The sequence below is a fragment of the Cavia porcellus genome, unplaced genomic scaffold, assembly GCF_034190915.1.
Source record: "Cavia porcellus strain 051 isolate PalLab524CR breed Dunkin Hartley unplaced genomic scaffold, mCavPor4.1 scaffold_1, whole genome shotgun sequence".
Taxonomy (NCBI): domain Eukaryota; kingdom Metazoa; phylum Chordata; class Mammalia; order Rodentia; family Caviidae; genus Cavia; species Cavia porcellus.
The window spans coordinates 176,935,855-176,959,735 of record NW_026947484.1 but is presented as its reverse complement, the minus strand read 5'-3'; the positions used below and the strand labels follow the sequence as shown (position 1 = coordinate 176,959,735).

The window sequence follows — 23,881 nt, the reverse complement described above, 5'->3', positions numbered from 1 at the left end:
ATTATCTATATAAAGGTTAAAAAATGTGTAATATGATTGACAGGTAACAAGAAACCTACACGAAATTTAATTCAAGTAAATTATGTCCAAAACAAAATTGGATACTTTTATTTTGAAAGTCTTGTGTTAAAAATATCTACTCAGAGGTTCAACATATGCAAATCAATTAATGTAATACACCATATTAACAGAACCAAAGACACAAATCACATGATCATCTCAATAGATGCAGAAAAAGCATCTGACAAAGTCCAACACCCACTCACGATAAAAACCCTACCAAAAATGGGAAATAGATGGTCTTTGTAATGGTTTGTGTCTAGGTGGCCCCCCAAACCTCATATAGTCATGGAGGCAGGTGAATCTAGTGTTTGTGATTGGTTCATTGTCTAGTGCTGTGCCCGCCCAGGGGTAGAGCTGGCACACAATATAAGAGAGGAAAGAAGGCGTGGTTTTTTCACTCTTGCCCTATTCGTTGCTCTTGCTGTTTGTTGTCGCCATGAATGCCTGCCATACTTAGCCAACTAAGTATGGACTGAAACCTCAAAAAACAAACAAACAAAACAAAAAACAAAAAACAAAAAAAAACCCTGTGAGATAAATGAACTTTTCCTTCCCTAATTTTGGGTGTAAGGTATTTTTGTCTCACCAAGAGAAAAATAACCAAGACAGTCCTTATCACAATCTTGCAATTTTCTGTTTTTGTTTGTTTGTTTGTTTTTAGTGCCAGGAATCAAACTCAAGATTTTGTGCTTGCCAGGTAGGTGCTTGTGCCACTGAGCTATATCCCTGGCCTGCTTATCTCAATCTTATGAAAGCCATCTATGACAAACCAACAGCCAGCATCATATTAAATGGTCAAAAACTGAAAGCTTTTACTATAAAATCAGGAATAAGACAAGGCTGTGCACTATAATCACTCCTATTCAATATTTGCCAGAGCAACTAGACAAGAAAGAGCAATAAAAGGAATAAGGATAGGAAAGGAGGTTAAACTATCATTTGCATGTGACAGGATACTCTACATAGAAGACCCCCAAAACTCCATTGAAAGACTTCTAGATATAAAAACCAAATTCAGTAATGTAGCTGGATACAAAGTCAACTCTCAGAAATCAATAGCATTCCTCTACACAAACAACAAACTCACTGAGAGAGAAATAAAAGAAACCACCTCCTTCACAATAGCATCCAAAAAATGAAATACTTAGGAATCAATCTAACAAAAGAAGCTAAGATCTATTCAGTGCAAATTACAGTACTCTGAAGAAAGAAACTGAAAATGCTCTCAGAAAAAGAAAAGACATTCCTTGTTCATGGATAGGAAGAAAAAACATTGTGAAAATGGCCATTCTCCCAAAATTATTATAGAGGTTTATTGCAATTCCAGTAAAAAAAAACCATTAGTATATCTCACATTAGTAGAAATGCAATTCCAATAAAAAAACTAGTGATTTTCTGATTTTCTGATCTAGTGAAATCATTGCTAAAATTCATCTGGAACCAGAAGAGACCTAGAATAGCAAAAGAAATTCTAGGTAATGAAGGCAAATCAAAGGGCATCATAATCCCTGACCTGAAATTATACTACAAAGCTAATGTGATAAACTCAGCATAGTATTGGCAAAAAATAGGTCTGAGGATCAGTGGAATAGAATAGAAGATGCACAACCAAATCCAAACACACTCAGCTACCTTGTCTGTGATAAAGGTATCAAATATGTTCCCTGGAAAAAAGATAGTCTCTTAAATAAATGGTGCTGGAAACACTGGCTTTCCATATGCCAGAGATTAAAACTAGACCCATGTCTATCACCATGCACAAAAATGCAGTCAAAATGGATCAAAGATCTAAATATTAAAACAGAAAGACTAAACTTACTGGAAGAGAAAATAAGTGAAATCTTGAAGACACAGGTAGGTAGAGACTTCAGGAAAATAACCCAGACTGCAAGGGGAATACTACAGAGAATCAACAAATGGGATTTCACCTTATTAAAAAGCTTTTGCACAACAAAAGAAGTCGCCAAGAGAGTGAAAATACAATCCACAGAACGGTAAAAAATTATAGCTAGTTGTCCCAAAGACAAAGGACTTACATCTAGAACATATAAAGAATTGAAAAAAAATCAGACCCTCCCACAAATTCAAAGACTTAATCCAAAATTGGGCATCTGAGTTGAATATACACTTCTCAGCTGAAGACAAACAAATGGAAAACAAATATATGAAAAATGTTCAATATCATCGGTCATTCAAGAGATGCAAATTAAACAACACTGAGATTCCTTCTCACTCCAAAAAGAATGTATCATCAAGAAGTCAACCAATAACAAATGCTGGAGGAGCTGTGGGGAAAACAGAACCCTTTTCCACTGTTGATGGGAGTGTAGAATCATGCAACCTCTGTGGAAGTCAGTGTGGAGATTCCTTTAAAAGATAGGATCACAGATCCCATTAAAACCACCTATTCACCTGCTGGGTATCTTCCCAGAAGAATAAAAACATCATATCAAAGTGATATATGTGCACCCATGTTTATAGCAGCACAACCTGTAATATCTAAATATTGGAAACAGCCCAAATGCCCATCAACCGCAGAATGGTTAAAAAATATCTGTGGGTTTTAAAAAAATATAACAGAGTACTACTCAGCCATAAATAAGGATACACTGCAGACTTTTGTAGGTAAATGGATGCAACTCAAGACCACACACATAAGTGAAATAAATCAGATCCGTAGGTGTAAGTATTGTATTGTTGCACGACTGTGAGAAATTGAATAAGATTCAAAATGTGCAAGAGGTATTGTGAATTGGGGAGAAACTGTTAAAAAAAAAGACAAATTATGATGGGGGAAGGAGAAAGGAGAAAAGAGAAAAACAGAAAATATGTGTACACACAAGATAGTTAAGATACAGCTAGTTTCTCTTAGTTCACTGAAAAGAAAGACTTGCACGAAGGATAAAGCTCAGTGGCACCTACCTGGCAAGTATGAGGTTGTGAGTTTGATTCTCAATGTAAGAAAAGAAAGAAAGAAAGAAAGAAAGAAAGAAAGAAAGAAAGCAAGCAGAAAGAGAGAGAGAGAGAGAAATCTTGTGCTAATTTAATATGGACAAGATATGCTTGGTCTTGTACTCTGAATAATTACTAAGAAGACAACAATACACAATGTATTAATTGTAACTGTCATACTAACCTGTTCTGAAATTATATTTCATTGATTTTTTTATCTTTAAAAAATATATACTCAAATGGAAAGAAAATAAACATTAATAGTACTGAATTCAAATAACCAACCTTCAATACTTTTTCTGGAACTTCAGGTAAGAGTTCCTGAAGTTGACAGGAAGTTGCTAATAACAGCTGATTCAAAGAAAGTCCTTTATTTAACATGAGCTGAGCCACCAATGGGTTAATACATGGAAAATCAAGTAAGTACATTTCTTCCTAGAAAAGAATTTAAGAAATAATCAGCCAGTAGATTTTGAAAGTGACCCATTTTTTTCTACTTACTCCAGCAGATTTAAATGTTTGTCATTAAACCTACCACTTAGGGGCTGGGGATTTAGCTCAGTGGCATAAGCACCTGCCTTGCAAGCAGGCGGTCATGAGTTTGATCCCCGGTACCGATAAAAATGAAAAAGACAAAATAACGAACAAACAAACAAACAAACAAACAAAAAAAACCCCTACCACTTAATTTGGAACACCTGGAAAAAATGCACTGTCAGGAAATTCAAATATTAGCATTCATATTTGCTTCATAAGTAACTAATTTACAGCCAGGCATGGTGGCACATGCCCATAATCCAAGCACCTGGGAGGCTGAGGCAGGAAGATCACCTCAAGTTCCAGGCCAGCTTGGGCTACAAAGTGAATTCAAAGCTAGTCTGAACTACATAGTGAAACCCTGTCTCCAAAAAAAAAAAATACACTTAGAAAAATAAACCTTTGAGAGTGAAATGTCAAGCCAGGATTTATCCAACCATTCATGAGGGTCTCTCTTTGAGGTCATTAAATTATGGTCAGCAATTTGTCGAATTAGCAGTACAGTCTCTTCCACTCCTGAGGCGATCATAAGCTAAAAAAAGTTCCATATATTAGACTGTAAAACATATGAGGTAGCAAAACACAACACAAAATAGTTTGTAATTAAAAGAGAAAATTTTAGAACAGTGGATTATCAGTAGCATTATTTTGAATATATTTTAGTAATGTACTTACTGAAATCCAAAATATTTCATTTGTGAGGATAATCAATTTTTTTCTCTTTAAACATGGTATCTTGGTATTTTCTAATCTTTTAAACTAATTTTTCCACTTTTATTTGGCATCCATTAATACAGTCCTTAAAATATGTTTGGTATCATGCTTTGTCTATATTAAAAGAAGTACTAATTTGAATATCAATAGTAATACTTGATATTTTGCATTTCCTAGTAGTTATCAACTAAACCTAATAGTTATCAACTAAAAATAAGAATTCGAAGAGTATAGTATTTTTCTAAAACATTAAAAAATAAAAGATACTTATAAATGAATTACAAATGAATTTGATGTTATAATAAAAACAACAAAAACTTTGACTTAGAGTTGTCATTCCCAGTTTATGCCACTTTAGCATATTTGATTATGATACCCTTGCTAAAGCACTGTGTGTATTAAACTTTATAAAACAGTTTCTTAATGTTCTTCACTTCCTGTGTGTCATTGTTTTCTCTGTCCCCTACTTTCTTCAGAAATGTCAATTTTTTCTGCTTTCACTTGTATCTTTGTCTTCCTTACCTTTTAGATTTAACTGAAGCTATGACAGTTTGTAGATTAGCGGTAATATGCACAGAAAATATGTTCTAAATAATGATATCTTAGAAATACAAGACTTTTGCACTGTGGTGCAAACATAAGGAATAGGACAAGGTCTGGGGCAGAGAGCCTGCCTAGTGTGCGCAGGCCCTGAGTCCGATCCCTAGCACTGCAAACGAACAAGCAAGCAAACTCACACACAACAATTACGACCATAATTTCCTCTCAAAAACAACAAACGCAAAACTGCTAGTACACATGGGCAGTACATGTATTTAAAAAGGGATTTTGAAAATTGTGCAAAGTATATAAAGTACACAGGAATATACTGTTCAAACCCAAACTTATTTTATTGTTAGTTTTGGATTTTTCTTTTTTTTTTTTTGTACCAGGGATCAAACTCATGACATTGTGCTTGCTAGGTGGGTGCTTATGCCGCTGAGCTAAATCCCACCCCTTAATTTTAGATATTTCAAGAAAATATGATACTTTGATTTAGATTTTTTTTTTTTTTTTTTTTTTTTTTTGAGGCAGGGACTCTATATAATCAGAACAGGCTGACCTTGAACTCACTGTGTAACCAGGCTGGCCTTGAACTTGCAATGATCCTCCTTCCTCAGCCTCCTGAATTCTGGGATTACAGGCATGCAGCAGCACGCCCAGCTTGATACTTTCATTTAAATGTAAACTCAATTTTAAAGAGCACAATGGTGGTAAAGAGTGTTATTTTGGGCTCATGCTTGGATTCAGGAATTCTCCTTAACTATTTGTTAAGAACTCTCTTAAACTGTATATATTTATGCAGTTTTCTACAAAGAGAATTCATAAAACATTTACAGAAAAAATAGAATGACATCACTATCAGTGTTTTCTTTTTATTTGTGAAAATGTACTCAGGCTTCCTGGTGACGTATCACTGGGAAGAGAGATTGCTCCTGAGAGAGTGTAACTGGGGCAAGTTTCTGTAAGGACGCAGTGTTGGAGCTGGACAGTGATAGAACTGTGACAGCACAGGGAGCGGTATTGCTGGGGAAGTCAGGCCAGAATGACCACCTTGTGCAGTGGCTGCGGGGTGACAGTGTGGGCATATGCAGGAAAGACAGAGTAAGATAATGTTAAAGGGCCAGGGCCAAATTTTGGAGAAGTTTCAATCTAATATGGAAGGTTTTTGAACAAGAAAATTCAGTTCAACAGCATACTCATCAAGAGCCTCCTATATTCCTGGCTTGTGCTAGGTACCAGGGATAAAAAAATGGATACACATGTTGCATATCTTCAGAAGCTTGCAGTTCAGGGAGTAAAACTTTTGCAACTGTGTTTCAGAAACGTAATCGGGGGCTGGGAATTTAGCTCACTGGTGCAGCACCTGCCCGGCAAACTCAAGGTCCTGTGTTTGAGTCCCAGTACCAAAAGAGAAAAAGTGTAATTAATGTCTATAGATGATGGATTGGGGAAACTGTACAAAAAGGGGGATTAGTTAGGGAGGTACTGTACTTTAAAAATCTAAGTGAGGGATGAGCAAGACCTGAATTTAGGGACACAGAGTAGTAGAAAATGTATATTGTGGAGACACTGCAGAGTTAAAAAGAGGACTCCTCTACTGCTTAGACTGTCATAGTGATGTCACAAACTAAGTTTGGGGATGGATGAGAACTTGTATTTTGAAGAGTTTGAGGTGTTCATTGAGGTGTTCATTCATGAGACAATGCCCAGTGAAATGCAGACCTTAAAACATGTCAGGAAAAATTTAAGAACTGTACTCAAAAAAGAAAGCTATCTCTATGGAGATGTTTGAGTTCTTAAAGAAAAGGAAGGATACTGCACCCTGAAGTTGGACAAATATATAAGTTTCAGAGTAGGACAGTGAAAACCAGAACCAAGAAAGCATATTAATTAGAGGTCAGAAATATATTATGCTACTCATATGTCATAAGATTTCCATTATGAACTAGAGTACATTTTCATAAGAAATTTTTCTGACAAGAGGTATTTATTTTTCTTCACATTCTGTTACGTTTAAAATCTACATAGAAATTAAGACATAAAATGTGATTTAAAATTCACTAAACTAAAAGCTTTTAAAGCAGAAGTTTATGTGGTAAGAATATTTATTAATTTGAAGCTGTTTTTTGGCTTTTAAGCAATTTTTAATTTTCCCATTTACTATTTTTCTCATTGGCCACAAGTTCTAGCACACTTTTGGTTTATGAAAAGTGCTGGACAAACATAAAGGAAATACCTTGACATCGAGTTCTTCAGATTTAATCCCAGAGGAGACCAAAGCCGCATATATCAGCGCTAGGTGATGAAGTGTCTTTTCTGTAAGAGGGTACCTAGAAAGAATCATATTACTGTAATTCTATTCATCTGACACCTATCTGTACTGATTAAAAATTTGTTTCTGCATTTCATCATGTTAGTAGAGTAACCTGGCAAAGACAATACTAGCATGGCAGCTCATGTTGCTTTTTGTCTACTGTTCACTCTTTTGAGAAAAACACTTCTACGTAGCATTAACAAATACTGTTAAATCTAAAGGGATCCTGAAGATGTGTGTGTAGGGAGGTGTAGGTGGAGAGGAGGAATTTAACTCATCTCCTTATTGGCCCCCAGATGATTACATGACCAATGTCTAAGCAACTGGAATATTTCATTCTCTTGGTCAAAATAACAGATATGAACACATGATAAGAAACAGGGTATCTAGAATCTTTCCTGGGTCTTTTTCCTGAACTGTTGTGTTAGATAAAACAACCTTTTTAAAATGGCTATTAAACAGGTCTGATGTGAATGTTGAGTGGATGTATCTCTACTACCTTTATTCTGTGTCATATCTTTTACGTACTCTAAGCAATAATGGCTCACTTTACTAGGAAGTCAGAGGGAAGGTATTTTTGGACGCAGGGGCTCAATGTCATCAAGATAATGTTATCTTTATTTTTTGGCTCTTCCTTCCTCTCTGTTGGCTTCTTTCTCAAGCAAGCTGTTTCCATAAAAGTAACAGTTTGGTAAGGGTGGCTCACTGTGCCCAAACTGTTTGCACAAATAATGTAGTTTTTGTTGAACATGTTTCTTTCTTTGAGCCTGGGATTTTGATATGTGCTTGGCAGAAGGTGTGTACATGATCATCCTCAATAAAATTCCTGGGCATTGTGTCCCTAATGAGCCACCATATTAGAAAAAAAGTTTGTAAATGTTATAGCTTGTATCTAGATGCCCCCCAAAGCCTCATGTGGTCATATGTGGAGCTTTTCAGAGGTGGCTGGATCTAGGGTGTGTGATGCTGAGATTGAGTGTGGGATACTAGGATTAAGGTATGTGATTACTGAATTAGTTCACTATAGGTCTGGCATAGTTCTGGCTGTGGATATGGAAAGGTAAGCACCTTTCCATATAAAAGATGGACTATAAAAGGGAGAGGCAGGCTGCTGCTGGGGCTTTTCTTGCTACTTTGCTGTTTTTCCGCCTTCTTTCCTTCTGCCTACCATGAATTGTTTCTCCTATACAATACTCCTCTCCTATACCATGGCTGTAGAGCCAGGCAACTATAAACTGAAACCTCTACAAATTGTGAACCCAAAGTAAACCTTTCCTGACAGGCACGATGGTACACACCTATATCCCAGCACTTGGGAAGCTGAGGCAAGAGGGTCACTGTAAGTTTGAAGCCAGCTGGGCCACACAGTGTGTTTAAGGACAGTCTGGACTATATAATGAGACCCTGTCTTAAAAACCCAAAAATAAAATAATAAAAACCTTTTCTCCTTTAATTTTAGGTGTTGAGTATATATATTGTCTCAGCAATGAGAAAAGTAACTAGGACAGTAAGTAAGGTCACAATTTTAAGTACATCATGTGTGAAAGAGAACTCTTGAAAGTTTTCTCCTGGTTTACTCTGAACTTGGCCCCTGAACTTCCTTTGCTAAATTTGCATTATAAATCCTTACAACTTTGTTTTTTTGTTTTGTTTTGTTTTCTTTTTTTGTCTTTTTCAGTACCAGGGATCGAACTCACGACTGCCTGCTTACAAGGCAGGCGCTTATGCCACTGAGCTAAATCCCCAGCCCTTACAACTTTGTATTATAATCAATAACTATCAAACCTCAGGATGGTATTAAGAACCCTTGGCATTCACCTTCAGACAGGTGTGAATTACCAAGGTAATTCAAATCATTTTTTTGTAGCTTTAATTTCCTTTACTTGGTAATTTAAGATACTTTCTAAATGTTCCAATCATCTAAAAATATACGACTGAGATAGTTAGAAGTTTGAAAATCATTAGATTTTATAATAATAAATTGTGATTAAATTATAACTCTTTATATCCTGAATACAAGGCTACCTCAAAATGTATATTTTTTCATGAAAACCTGGGCTATATATGGATAGTAATCTGAAAACAACTTTAGAAACTTCCATATCAGTTATTTAACCAGCACTCAGGTTCCAAGTTCTGAATAAAGTTTAAAATGTTTTACAAACAAGAGCCATCTTTAAAATGCTTTCTAGACTTTATTACCCTTCCAAATGAAGATTTTAGACTTGAATTATCAATAAATTTTTAGTTCTAATAGAAAAAACTACTGTTTTATGACTTCCACAAGTTACCTGTTAGCAGAAAAAGTAAATATCCAGTAGACAGTACAAATGGGGCTGTAGAAGCACTGCCTCCACTAATGTGAAGATGGACAATACCCCAGGGCTAACCTTCTGAGCTCTGACCTTTGTCCTAAAGCCCAGTATCTGGAGGCAGAGATAAGAAAGATCTCTGGACCTGCCTTGAGAGATTCCAAAGATCTAAACCATGACACATATACACCGGACCTGTCCGCATGGCATACAGTAACTTCTTCGCTGGGAGCTCACTGCTGGTTCACACATATGGACTACATCACATATATCCAATTGTGACAGTGAGTTATGGGAAAGGACATGTATAGTAGACACAGCTGACATGACAGCACCCTGTCAATCACATTGTCAATCGTTCTCTTTAAGACCCAATGGGAGGCACCACAGACCTGTTGCAACACTTTAAGTTATTAAACTGAACATATTCAGTGCATGCACCATTTTCCTTCCCACTGGTGTGAGCCTTCTCACTCTGAGAATATTGTTGCCTAATTAAACTTCACTAAACTTTGCTGCTTTTTTGTTACTACTGTATGTCATATCAAACTCTTTTTTCATTGTGTGTAAGAACCTAGAAACCTGCCTGGGATCCCATCACCAACAGCAACAGAAAGAGTAAGAACAAAGGTGTTTAAAGTCTTATACTTACTACCATGTGATAATAATAAATATGAAGAGTTTGGTAACAGTAACAAAAATAAGGTAAAATAAACTCAATAAAAAATCACACAGGTGAAGTCAATAAGGCATTTATATCTTTCCTAATAATTAAAGGATATATTAAAAACTTCTAACACGAGTTATGTAGTTATATAGGGATAAAAAATAAGTAAGATTAGTTTGTAATTTGGTAGGAAAATTGTTCAGTCAGTCAAAGAATGTCTATCAAGCATATATCATATGAAAGCAATGATGTGTTACGTGCTATAAAACAAGTGCTCCAAAAAGATAACATAAAACATACCAAATATGTGGGAAAAAGCAAAGAGCTAAGCAGCTCAAAGGATGGAAAGTATATTTGAGTATTTGTGTGCAATGGTGGGTTCTGTGGAAAGATCAAACAGAAGAAGTGGTGTTTGAGATAGCTCCTGAAAAATAATCACGGTGTCATCAGTGTATTCAACAGGTAATGAGGGAGGCAGTAAAGACATATAAGAATAAAATAATGAGAGCCTGATTTTAGGAACACCAATTGTGTATAAGACACATCATGTAGAAGAATACTGAGTTGCATCGGGAGATGGGAATGTCCTAGATAGCTAACTTATTTAAAACTATTGTAGACAATCAGACAAGGCTGAGTTCTGGAAAGATCAATGCAGAAAACAGCAGTGGCTGGAGGTGCATTCACTGAAGGCCAGGCTTCAGGAAAAGATTACCAACCACATCATCTACTTCCCCTAGGAATGAACAGCAGTGATTGACACTCTAAATAGACATCAGTCACCTTGGGGTGGAGGACAAAACTCCCTTAACCCACCTCTTCCAGGAGAGTCCTTGTCCATCTCCTGAGTACTTGGTACAATACTTGCTTCCCAACTTGATCCTCATTTATCAGTATTACCTGAGCAACTCTGTTTGTTGTAATCTTATTGGTTCCCCAATGTTTTGTCCCACCTTACACACACCTTATGACTTTCCACTCAATCAGTATTACCTAAGTCACTATACTTGTATTCTTATTAGTTGACTATAGTTTTGTCCCACCTTGAAACCCACTTTACCTCAAGGTTTTGCTCAATAAAACATTCTTGAAAAGTATGGTTGGAGGGTAAACCATTTTCTGGGCCCCTTATATCTCTCTTAGACAGAAATTTTTCTTTCTTTCAATACATTCTTCCTGCTCTTAACCTCCATTATTCCTAGAATTCATTCCTTGATTTTAGAGAACAGAAACTTTAAACATCTAGCAGGTTGGAGTTTCTTTTTCCCTACATCAGGAAGACAGTTGGAAATCTGTCATAATAGCCCACTTAAAATAATGAGAATCTGAACTAAGACACTGGTAATATAATGGAGGGAGGGTATTATAGTTTGTGTCTAGATGTCCTCCCAAAGCCTCACACGGTCACAGGATTTTTTCAGAGTTGGTCATATCTAGAGTTTGTGATTGATTCATAGTCCATGCTGGGATTAAGCAAGTGCTACACTTGAACTAGGGCAGGTAGTCTGCATATAATATAAGGAACAGAAAGAGGTCTTTCTCTCTATCTATCTATCTCTGTCTGTCTGTCTGCTTTTGCTGTCTTCCATTGCCATGAACTGTTGCCCCTCTGCCATGTGCCATCCTGCCTTGAAGCACAGATGATTATGACTAAAACCTCTACAAACTGTGAGCTAAATAAAACTTTCCTCCTTTAACACTGGGTATTATGTATTTTTGTCTCTGCAATGAGAAAAGACATTAAGGGGATAAATGAAAAGTCCAGTTGTTAAACTAAAAGATCTGTTTTCCAGTTTTGGTGACTTAAAGAAGTTATACCAAAAAATAAACCCAACATCCCTCTGCCCACTGGTCATTCCAAAAGGTGCTGTTTAGGCTGCCTTGTAGGCATTCAGGTAGACCCTTTGTCACATATCAACAGGGTCTGGGAGGGTATTGCATACAACTGTCCCAACAAACATGGACAGAAATCAACTCAAAAGGCAAGGAATATCCCAGGCATTCAGGAGAAGAGTAACTCAAAGCATTTTAGTGAGACCTAGTCTCAACAAAACAAAATAAAAAGGACTGGAAATGTATCTGAGTGGTAGAGCATGAAGCCCTGGATTCAGTCTCCAGTACTGAAACAATTTTGTTTCTCAATAGATAGAATAAAGAGAGAGAGAGAAAAAGAACTCATTACTAACATACTTAGAGACTAGAACAAAAAAGAAAAGATAAAAACAGGAAAAACTAGTTAGAGAGTAGGAGATCAAAGATACTGAAGTATTACAGTCTTGAAGAGTTTTGAGAAAGAAAGCACTGATAACAAATATTTTGGAGTGGAGAAAGATAAAAAATTTTGGAGATGATCATAAGAAAGTCATGAGTGACCTTTGAGGGACAAAAATCAGTATGGAGGTAGAAAAAAAAGGAGAAAGTAGAAGTGATATGTTTAAATATTTAGAGGAAAAAAGGAGAAACAACTTGAGCCAGTGTCTTGACATGGAATTTTCGATTTTTCAGTTAAGCACATCAGTGAAAGAAAGTATAACAACATCTATAAAATTACAAAGTATATATTTAAAAATTGATATATTTAAAAAGATTTTAGAAGGAATTGATCTTCTAGCAGACAAGCTCAGAATTATAAAGTTATAAAACACTAAAAGAACCAATTCACAGTGAACTTGGGGAAGGAAAGAATGATTTTCACAGACTGTCCCACAGAACATGTATCACTGCCAAAATTCTGGTTTGTTTTGCTATGATCATGCCTCTGTCTTGAGAATCCTTAAATAAAGCCAACTAGAGCAGCAAGCAAAACTTTTCATATCTATTCAAAGAGCAAGACTGAATAACAAGAAGTGTGAATATGACTTAAGATGAAGAAATATTTACATACACTGAATTCAATGTTTCTTTGGCGTATAATATCATCCAACAATGGCTGTACTGGAATGATAATGCCATCAGTCTCATAACTATATTGTCTGATGCTTTCTCACAATTCAATTCTTCTAGGTCCTATCAGAAAACAAAATAAAAGATTCATTAAGTTGAACAATTGTTTGAAATTGTTGTTATATTTCAAGAATCAAAGATACATAAATGTTAGCTTGAGAACAGGCATAAGCATGATCTCCCTTTTCAAGGAAAAATGAAGATCACTCTGGAAATAGTAGCCAAAAAGCCACTACGGATGTGAAACAACTAATGATAGCTTCAGCAAAAAGGCCCATCAAGTTCTCAATGTCCTAGCTATGAAGAAAGCAGCCTAGAGAGTGCCTCTGACTGGGCAGTGTGCTCTGTGGACCAGACCTGGCTACTCCAAAGGCAACCAAAAGTGTTTCAAACCCCACGGAATAAACTGTATGATTTCTTGTTCAAGGGAGATGAGAAAGCAGCAATGGCTGGAATTCCTAGGCTACCTAGTAGCCTGGGTCAGTTTTTCCTTTAACATAAGTAATTTTTGTTTGTTGTTATGCCACTCAGGTGGGTCTTGGACTCACTATGTAAGCCAGGCTGGCCTTGAACTCACAGCAAGCCTCTTGCCTCAGCCTTCTGAGTGCTGGGATTACAGGCATGTGCCACCATGTCTAGCTAACACAAGTGATTTTTGATACAGTGATAATTTAGAAAATGTCCTTCTAACAATAGATAACTAGATTTAAAAATTTTGCCAAATGGAAAAATAAATGTTTAAGAATTTTAAGTATGTTGGGCACAATAATTCTTTGTCTAACAGAGTTGTATTTCTCTATCATCTAATTTTTTCCCACAGTACTGGGGAATGAAGCCGGGGCCTTTGCACGGCACTATGTACCCAGCACCTTTACACATTCTTTTTTTTTTTTTTTTTGAGGCAGGGTCTCATTAAGTCACTAAACGGATCAGGTTGGGCTCAAACTTGCAATCCTCAGCTCCCATGGCACTAGGATTGCAGTAGACACACTACACCAAGCTCACATAATTCTTACATTGCAGGCTTTCTCATCAGAGCAGACTGTATCTTTCCATTTTGCTAATAATTTATACTCTGTGCCATCACACATGGTTTTTCCTTCTCACTCTTAACCCATTAAATTAATATCTTTGCAACTGGTACTCTAATCAAGCAAATGTAAGGAACATTCAGCTAAGAATTTATACACTATAATTATCCTATGAATGTACTTAAAGTAGGTCCATATACAATATTAAAGATTCTGTATTTACTTTGTCTTCTTAAGGTATGTTAAAGATTATAAAGCATCAAAGAACTTTGTCAATAGTCACTTTCCAGCGATAACCTTAGTACTTGTGGCCCATTTGCAAAAGGTGCAAGAAATCACTAATAGGTTATAAACTCTCTATGGAAAAGATAGTGACAAATTACAGTTATATGTATTTTAATGTATTTGAGTTTATATTTTTTTGCTAGTTTTTACCTGCAAAATTACAGTAGTGCATTCATCAATTGTCAGCACTACGTAGTACTCCGTACTTCCAAAGAGTTTCAGTGAGTGGCTGCAGCATCTCTCCACGAGTGTGATGTTATAGCTGTGAAATGCAGTATTGGGGAAGAAAAACTGAAATGGCTAAGAAAAATTATATGGGGAAAGATGCATTTCCCTCCTATATTTAATTAAATTACTGTACTTTTCACACATCAATTTATTCTATTTTATAAATTTTAAGAAGGAAATTATTTATTTAGTACATATAGCAACTCAGTTGAGGTGTGTGCTGTCCTAAGTATTGTGATAAGTATTATTATATCTAACACCATTACAAATGTCTTGACAAATTTATTCTAGCTCTTTAAGTAAAATAATTCACAAACTCAAAATACTGTTAGGACACCAGACCATTCTCCATTCATCAGAATTTTCTTTTTCCTTAAAATTGGCTGCTTTTTTTCTTGTGAGAGGACGTGGGGGACTGAACCGAGGTCCTCATACTTGCTAACTGCATCTCTATTACTGAGCTATATCACCCATTACTGGCCTACACTTTAGCCATCTTTTCTAAGTTCCTAGTTTCCTATGAGTGGCCCACAGACTTAAAATATCAAAACAAAAGTATGGGACACTGATGTGCGTTTTAACTGTCATAGGTCAACTATCCCGTCCAAGGATCAGTAGTCCCATAATGACTCGTGAGTATGATTAAGTGGTTTCTGATTTTAAAACAATGTTGGTATGACCTTATAACTGAAGATCTGAAAATGTGAGCATTCATTTAGAACTCTGTAATATTGTTTCCAGTACTGTTTAAAGTTTCCTAAACAAGAATATTCATTCTCAGTGTTATAGATCACTCTAAGACATGAATATACAGTTACATGAAATAACGGAATGTTTGTATTTCTGGTAACAAAAGAAACATAAATAAAATATAGATGTAAAAAACTAATTTATTTTTTTCTCCAGAAAATTGATAAATATTACCAAAAACATTATAGTCAATAATTAAGAGAGTGTTGCTGGGGGATAAAAATATAAATTGACACAGACTCCAGGTTTCTTGGATCAGAGAAACAACAGTGTTACATATACAGTGTAACATTTATCTTATTGGTATATATACCAATAGGCATATATATAGCAAAATATGTTTGCTAAAGTTACAAAATCAATAACTTACTTAGATTCTAGCAGCTTAAGTATTTCTGGAGTATTAAGAAGTCCTTCAGATGCAAAAAACACATACGGAATCTGGATTTCCAAAAGAAAACCACCAAATCTATCCAGCGAGATGCTTCCTAAATAAAGAGAATATTGATAAACATTTATCTTTTTTCTCATACCTTAGCTCTTTCTCTCTTTTATTTTAACTAAACAAGAAATTAATAGGTGTATGCTCAAGGAGTTTTAAAACAATGATTTTCACTGTTAAAAAATAAGAAATCTGAATAAAGGAAGGACAGAATAAGAACATAAAATAGCTAGATATGATGGCATATTCCTGTAAATGTAGCTACTTAGAAGGCTGAGGTAGGAGGATTATGAGTCTGAAGTCAGCCTGAGTGATTAAGAACTTGTCTCAAATTAGAATTGATATGGATATAGCTCAGTGGTAGAGCACTTGCCCTAGCACGTGTAAGGTTGTAGATTCAACCCTCAGTATCTCAAAATAAAGAAACAAAGAAATCATGTTATTGTCCTACCTAGAAATAAAGTACTTAATTACTACTAAAATTTACTAATTGAAACTACTACTAAAAGCTTACTAAACTACTAACACTACTATATACTCAAAAATATATAATATAAAATTTTCTGTACATTTTTCTACCTATGTTCAACTATACTTTAAAAAAGGGGGGAAAAGTAAGATCATTCTCTACCTAAACACATATACTTACATATACATATACACATATACTTACATATACTTAAGTTTGTATTGGAGATTTGCTATGTAAATATAACTGATTCATATGAAAATTTTAAATTATGTACAGCAATTCATGGGAAATATATTTTATAGATCAATAGGAAAAGAATAAACATCTAAGTAATTTATAAAAGAATGTTTATTCAAGGTCAATTCATGTATGAAAGGCATGGCTAATCAAAAATAAAGAAATTAAAAATTATAAAATATTTTCTACCACACACTATTTTCTTTCCATAGATCACAAATACAAAGCAGAAAATGTTCATCTAATGCAAAAAAAGGATTCTGCTTTATATCCTTACTTTTTAAAACTGAGTCTGGAAGAGTCACTTTAAGGGCCATGTAAGGAATATTCAATTTTTCGCAGTGTTTAGTCCAACAAGAGTGTTCTACATAATTGTATTCCACCACAAATGAAAAAGTACTCCAGGGAAACTCTGCTCCAATATTTTGATTATGTACAATAACACAGGAACTGGTACTAAAGACAGAAGAAACCCAAGAAAATGGAATTATATTTGTGTCATTATTTAATTAGAATGCTAAGATATGACTGCTTTTGGCTATTCTCCATGTCTATCAATTTGGAAAGGCACTGGTGCATTTTTCTGTTGATTTCTTCTCCAACTGTAGTAATCTGTTTATTTTTTTTGTGATGATCATACTTTTAAAATACCAGGATATACAAAATTATAGACTATATCATTACCTCAAATATGCTTCCGATTTTTTTTAACCTATGTAGCACTATCAATAACAGAAATCCACATAAGAAATCAATCTCATTTTACAAACAGGATCTTTCTTTCTTTCTTTCTTTTCTTCTTTCTTTTTTTCTTCCTCTTTCTTTCTTTGACACAGGGTCTTACTATGTAGTTGAGACTGGTTTTGAACTCACTATAGCCCAAACTTGTAGCTATACTCCTGCCTCAGCCTGCTGAGTGCTGAGATTATAGGTGTGTGTCACCATGCCAGGCTAGATTTTATTAAACTTTTAAAGTTAAATTCTAGGAAAAATTTGCCTTTCCTATGGAACTAAGGTTTGTTCCTCAAAGATAAAGAATACATTTTTACCCATTTAAAACACCTTTAGGTTCCAGAAAATCTTTTCTTTTACTTGAATGAAAGACTGTCAGGGTTAAACCTGTGGGAAAAAAGAATTTTTTTCAACAAGAGTGTTTTCCAGAATTTTGTTCATAAACATATTTTTAGTGTCATTTATTTCATTCCAACAAAGACTGTCAGGGTTAAACCTGTTGGAAAAAAGAATTTTTTTTCAACAAGAGTGTTTTTCAGAATTTTGTTCATAAACATATTTTTAGTGTCATTTATTTCATTCCAACAAAGACAAACTAACATTCTGTGAACAACAAAATCACTTCAAATATAATATCCTGGATTTTTTATATCTAACATATCAGAAAGTCTAAACCATAAACAAAAAAAATCTAAATTTTCCATGTGCCATAAAATGGATAAAAATTTATTTTAAAGTAACTGTGTATTCATTACATTAATTGTGTATTCAATTTTATTTTGACTTTTTATATTTTTCTCTAGTTGAAGATTTAACAAAGTAACAAGAGACTGTATTATCTGTTAATGGAATATAAATGCTTACCCATTTTCTTCTTTCTGTTGGCTACATAATAAGCAGAAGACTTACTGGGCATCATCCATTTCTTAGAGTTATTCTTGCCTCTTAATTATAATTTAAATTTCTTATTTTAGTAATGTTTAAACAAAATGTAAATTTCAAAAATTTCTGTACCCTCATATTCAGCTTAATTTTCATAAGACACAGTTGATTCCAGAATAGCTGAAAAGGGGCCAGGGATATAGCTCAGCAGCACAACACCTGCCTGTCAAGCACAAGGTCCTGAGTCTGATTCTCAGTATCAAAAAAAATTGCTAAATTTAGTCTAAATTAATTCTCTGCTAGTACACTTTTTCAGACATAAAATTCACAATTCATGCATTAATGATGGAGTATGGTTAACAATTAACTGTACTTGACATAATAGATTTGGCACTTGACATGACAATAGACTGGTAGCAAGAGAAATGAATGTTATTACTCTTATGATTTATAAAATGATTCATATTATTTAAAACTTAATCTGCTATGACCCTAAAACAGACTGCCCAGTAGACAACTAGATCTTGAAGATACATGAAAAATGAATTTTATAACACTAGACAGAAAAAATACCTGGCTCCAAGAAACCAAGGGTATTTGTCAGTGTGAAAGAGAGAAACATCTTCCAGTTTACAGAGTCAAGACTTTTGTGTCAGTAAACATTGCTGAAATTAAGATAGCAAGAGTGACGATGTATTTCCACATGCCAAAGAAACAGAGTTTTTAGTATGAAGCCTAGTTAAGAAGAGACACAAAGCAATAAACTGCAAATATTCCAGGCAATTATGACATTTTTTGCCACACAGCTGTTCACTATTGCTCTAGTGTTCTGGTACTAAGAATCTTATGAATGTAGTGAATAAGAACTCATTTTCCCAAGGTTCAAAAACTAAACAAAATAATGAATAAACTCCAAGTTGTAAATCTGGAACATAGACATATGATTCACTAAGAAACAGTTCTTTATAAGGCTCAGACAAATGAACCTTCCATTCTCACATTACTATAATTTAAAATGTTAGTTAACTGGCGAGAAGTTTTCTGTTGTTATATTTGTATGTGAATTCATTTGTTTCTACTAGTGTCCGTGTACACAGAGATATTCATTGGCACATTCAATGAACTCTTGAGGAGTGCCTTCTACACTATGCATTCCCTTGGGTGCTGGATCACAAATTTGTTCACAATCCATATTCGCCAGAAACTGGCATTTTAGTGAAGTAAGCAGCAAAGAGAATCAGCCTAAGCTGGTAAGGGGCTGATTCTGGAAGAAAGAGAAAGAGTAACCAAAAGCTTACACAGGTTGAGATGGAATTTTATTTTTAATACTAGAGGGCTCATATAATAAGAAAAAGAGCCTTTAGAGAATAAGGTGGGACTAGGAAAAAACTGATGAACTGAAGTGTGAAAGACCCACAGGAACAGACCAAATCCAAAGTACAAGCAGACGAGGGGGGTTCATGTCTCTGGGGAAAAAATAAAATAAGAAAGATAAATTTGTATATGGTAGAGAAGGAAACTGAGGAAGATTCTCATCTAATAAATGGAAATTAAAGGGCATAAGTCTCCTCTAAAAATAAGAGGATAGGTGGCATGGTATGGGTTTGTAGTTAGCCATGAGCAATGCAAATATGAAGTAAGAATAGTGAATATAAAAGATTGATAAGAGGTATTTAAAGCCAAGGTAAATTCAGAGTAGATGGGTTTGCAGTGGCACCAATCTACATGGCTATGTGAATTTTTCCAATAGTTCTAGGCAGCTCAGGTGTAGGAATGGAGAATTTAAATGTATTGATTGATTCAGGATTAACATTTAAATAGAAAGTACAATAAAAAGTGAAGATCGATTGAAGTGATGAATCAAAAATATAGTGTGGAAAGAAAAGAGAATGAAGCAAAAAGGATTTGACATGCTACTGTCCTAAGATACACGTTATAGAACAGATAAAAATAGGTGTGAACAATGAGGGATGCATCAGAGTTTACAGCTCACAAGTAACAGTTCTTCACAAAGCCCATGGTGTAGCCAATGAGTGAACTAAAGATGAATATAATTGTTATGGAGGTCAGTGAAAATACAAAGCTCGGGTGTTGGGTAAATTGTTCACATGAGAGACATTAAAACACTCAGGAGGGGCCAGGGATATAGCTCAGTGGTACAGCGCCTTCCTGGCAAGTGCAAGGTCCTGGGGCTGGGGATTTAGCTCAGCGGCATAAGCGCCTGCCTTGAGAGCAGGCAGTCATGAGTTCGATCCCTGGTACCGATAAAAACTGAAAAAGACCAAAAAAAAAAAAAAAAAGTGCAAGGTCCTGAGTTTTATTCTCGGTACCTCCTCCCCCCACCAAAAAAATAAACAAACCCCGGATAGCACTGGGATGTAGCTTAGTGGCAGAGCACTTGCCTGGCATGTATGTAATCCTGGATTGGATCCCCAGCACCACAGAACAAATAAACACTACAAAACCACCTAGGATAAATGGCAGGATTAGGAGTCTAGAGCACAGAGAATTCTAAGACCCAGTTATACTACTTTCTATGGGGAATAGGGAATGATTAGGAGGTTTAGTATATGGTGCTAATTTAGAGTGGCAGAAAAGTATATGGCAATATCTCAGTTTCAAAAGGTGGAAGAATAATGTGTTGAAAGTGATTACAGAAAAAAAGAAATAGCCACCTCATTCCCACAGAGCATAAGGAAGATGATAAGCTTCTCTTGATAAAGCCCAGGGGAAACAGTATTATGTGGGGAAAGTGGGGTTTCAGTGAGGAGTCTCCATGTTAAGCAATGGGTTCCACAGCACAAAGTATACTGTTGAAAGGGTTGACAGAGGGAGCAGTAGTGGGTAAAATGTTATAACAACACTGAAACTAGAAAGAACTAGGTTGAAGTCCTGATTTCCTCATTTACTGCCTATGGGATTTGACATGCTACCTCCCCTTTATGAATATGCTTTATTTGTAAAACTTAGTCAAAACTATTTACAGAGTTGTTGTAAGTATCCATTGTTACAACTAGTAATCAATAAAAGATGTAAATTATTAATAACTTTATAGTATATTGCAGCCTTATAATCTATGTGAATATAATAATGGGTTAGATCCCACAGAGTTGTAAACTCAGCAAATTTTATGATATACTAATTATAGTTGAATTTTAAAAGCTGGTTACGTCAATATTTTTATATGTTCAAGCATTTGTTATCTAATGAAACATAATTTAGAAATCCCTACCTTCTATTTTCTTAAGAGTTTTAATGAGTAAATGTTTTTCACCATCTGACTCCATTCTTATTATAACCAGCACCTAGTCAAAAATAAGAATTTCATGTATATCTCTGAATTATTATACTTTTTCACAGTTTTGTTATAGTAACAAAATAATAAATGTTACTGGTCACAGGGAACTGATGACAATGATATTATAAAGCAAATATTTGTTTTGCAATAGATGTCAGTGCTTAAAAACAAATAAATTATAACATGAAATGGCATTGAGGAAAATATTTGAGAATATTCTTAGCATATTTCGAGTATTCCCACATATATGATTACCAATGTATAAGTTGTCTTTGCTTATTTTATTAAATTTAACCCAGTCAAGTTTGAATTTGTTGGATAAAACCAATGATTTGTTGCTGTATTTTCCTACATATTCATTCATTAATTCTTTCTTTCTTTCTTTCTCCTTCCTTCCTTCCTTCTGTTCTTCCTTCCCTCTTTCCTTCCTTTTTTTTTTTTTTGTGGAGGAGGTGCAGCAAATAAGTTTCAATTTTAAATTTGTCACTTATTGATTTAATTTATTTAAATGGCATAAGAAAGCTACACAAGAAACTATAAAGTTAAAGATATAAATGGAACAAACAGGAAAAAGCCCCTAAAAATCTGTATCCAGATTCATACAATCTGAAGAGAAATCAGAGTATTGTATCCATTCTTAGTATCAGCCAATTGAAATGTTTGATAAGATTTAAAAAGCCATTTTGTCTTGTCTTCATTAATGCAATCGTCATATGTTTGATGTAAAGCAAGCCAATAATTTCCAGTGTAAGTCAAGTCATAAACTAAGTGCTTTTATGTACAATCATGTCAGATGAGATTCTGGCTTAATTGCTAAAAATAAATGGTTATAGTTCTATTATTACATAAATGTTCAAGGGCTTAAGTATCAGACAAAAAGTTTTGGCAGCTGGAGAACCCACCCACAGGCAACTGTTTACAATAAAATTTAAAGTATTTAAAATTTGAAAATATGTGTGCAATCATGCAAATCATCTTTCCTCAGTCTGATTTTGTTTTGTTACTTACTGAAGGAGAAAACTGTCAAGGAGTCAAATAGTACAGACTATTTTATAATTTCAAAGTTAAGTACAAAAACTTGTTCAACATCTGGTTCTTATTTAAACTGATTATTTTTATTTGCTTTATTCTAATATTTAACCTTAATTTGCTCTTGACTTTGCATCCAACTTAGTATCTGATGTTGCAATTCTTGTATTTTATGATTGGTTTCAGGTTGTTTTCTCTTAATAAACTGTACAATCGTCAGCTGTCTCCAAATGTCATCCAAATAGGAGCCTAAAATGCCTCTGTAGACATCTTTTGCACTTGACAAATATCCTATTAGAGTAAAATTAGAAAAAAAAATTGCATTAAGTTTTTTTGTTCTTTTTTTTTTTTTCCTACCTTCACTTCAGAAGTTTTTTTGTTCTTTAAGACATTCCGTGACAAAAAAGTTGAGGGAAAATGATTCATAAAAGTAACAGTTAAAATTTCATTTAATCCTATTCTGAGTTTGATTAAAACTTTTTAAAGACGTAATTTATTTTTTAAACTAGTACATACAAATTATACATACTACTGCAGTACCACCTAACATTTTCTACAATGTTTAAAACAATTTAAATATATCTACCTCCTCAAACATTTATTATTTCCTTAAAACTGAGTGAAAGTGAAAAATATCTACTACTCTCTTTTTAAATTATGTAACACAAATACACTGGATTCATTCAACCTATTCCCTGAATATATTCTAACTTACCTTGCCTTCTAACTTGTTGACTATTATTCCACTTTCCTAAATCCTAGAGTTTTTTTTAATAGCATCTTGATATGCAGTTCAAGCTGCCTTGGACTCACTATGTAGCCCAGGCTGGCCTTGAACTTGCAGCAGTTCTAAGGCCTCAGCTCCTACGTGCTGGGATTACAGGTATGCACCACCGCATCCAGCGTGCAAGTCTTCTCGAAATGGCAACTTACTGGAATTTTTGTAGCATTTTTTCTATACAACTCTGTACTTCATTTCTGGTTATTTATGTACATGGTAACTGTATTAGCACATAAATTCTTTCACAGTAGGCAATTAGGTAAGACAGAAAAATATGTATTTAAAGTTTAAAAACTTATGACTGTAAAGGACATGTCATTAACTCCCCATTTCAAAAGCACTTATTCCATCATTGTTGCCATTTTCTTTTCATTGTTTAACAGTCTTATGAGGAGTAATTGATATACTATAAATTTCATACCACACATAATTTAATTAATGTTATCACATATACATGATCATGAAACCATTACCACAATCAGGATAGTGAATATATCTATCAATCACCCCCAACATTCCCTTCTGCCCCTCTGTAATAACCCCTTTCTGAGCAGCCATCCTCACGCATGTCCTCAGGCAACCATGGGCTTGTTTTGGTCACTGTCGATTAGTTTGAATTTTGTGGAAGGTTATATAAATGCAATCATATAGTATGTACTGCTTTGTCTG

The 23,881-nt window shown here is 34.7% G+C and overlaps 1 protein-coding gene across 1 annotated transcript in view; it reads right to left on the bottom strand.

Annotated features, from left to right (window-relative positions):
- Window positions 1-23,881, bottom strand: part of Shoc1 (shortage in chiasmata 1) — an 85,053-nt gene that overhangs the window by 5,763 nt on the left and 55,409 nt on the right. Inside the window, exons 16-25 of the mRNA XM_063254241.1 lie at window positions 22,544-22,722; window positions 21,337-21,409; window positions 17,540-17,609; window positions 16,768-16,946; window positions 15,710-15,827; window positions 14,512-14,623; window positions 12,987-13,108; window positions 7,046-7,139; window positions 3,953-4,084; window positions 3,301-3,450 (exon numbers count right to left, since the gene is read on the bottom strand). Of these exons, the coding sequence (XP_063110311.1) occupies window positions 3,301-3,450; window positions 3,953-4,084; window positions 7,046-7,139; window positions 12,987-13,108; window positions 14,512-14,623; window positions 15,710-15,827; window positions 16,768-16,946; window positions 17,540-17,609; window positions 21,337-21,409; window positions 22,544-22,722 (1,229 nt within the window). The remainder of the gene's footprint in view (window positions 1-3,300; window positions 3,451-3,952; window positions 4,085-7,045; window positions 7,140-12,986; window positions 13,109-14,511; window positions 14,624-15,709; window positions 15,828-16,767; window positions 16,947-17,539; window positions 17,610-21,336; window positions 21,410-22,543; window positions 22,723-23,881) is intronic.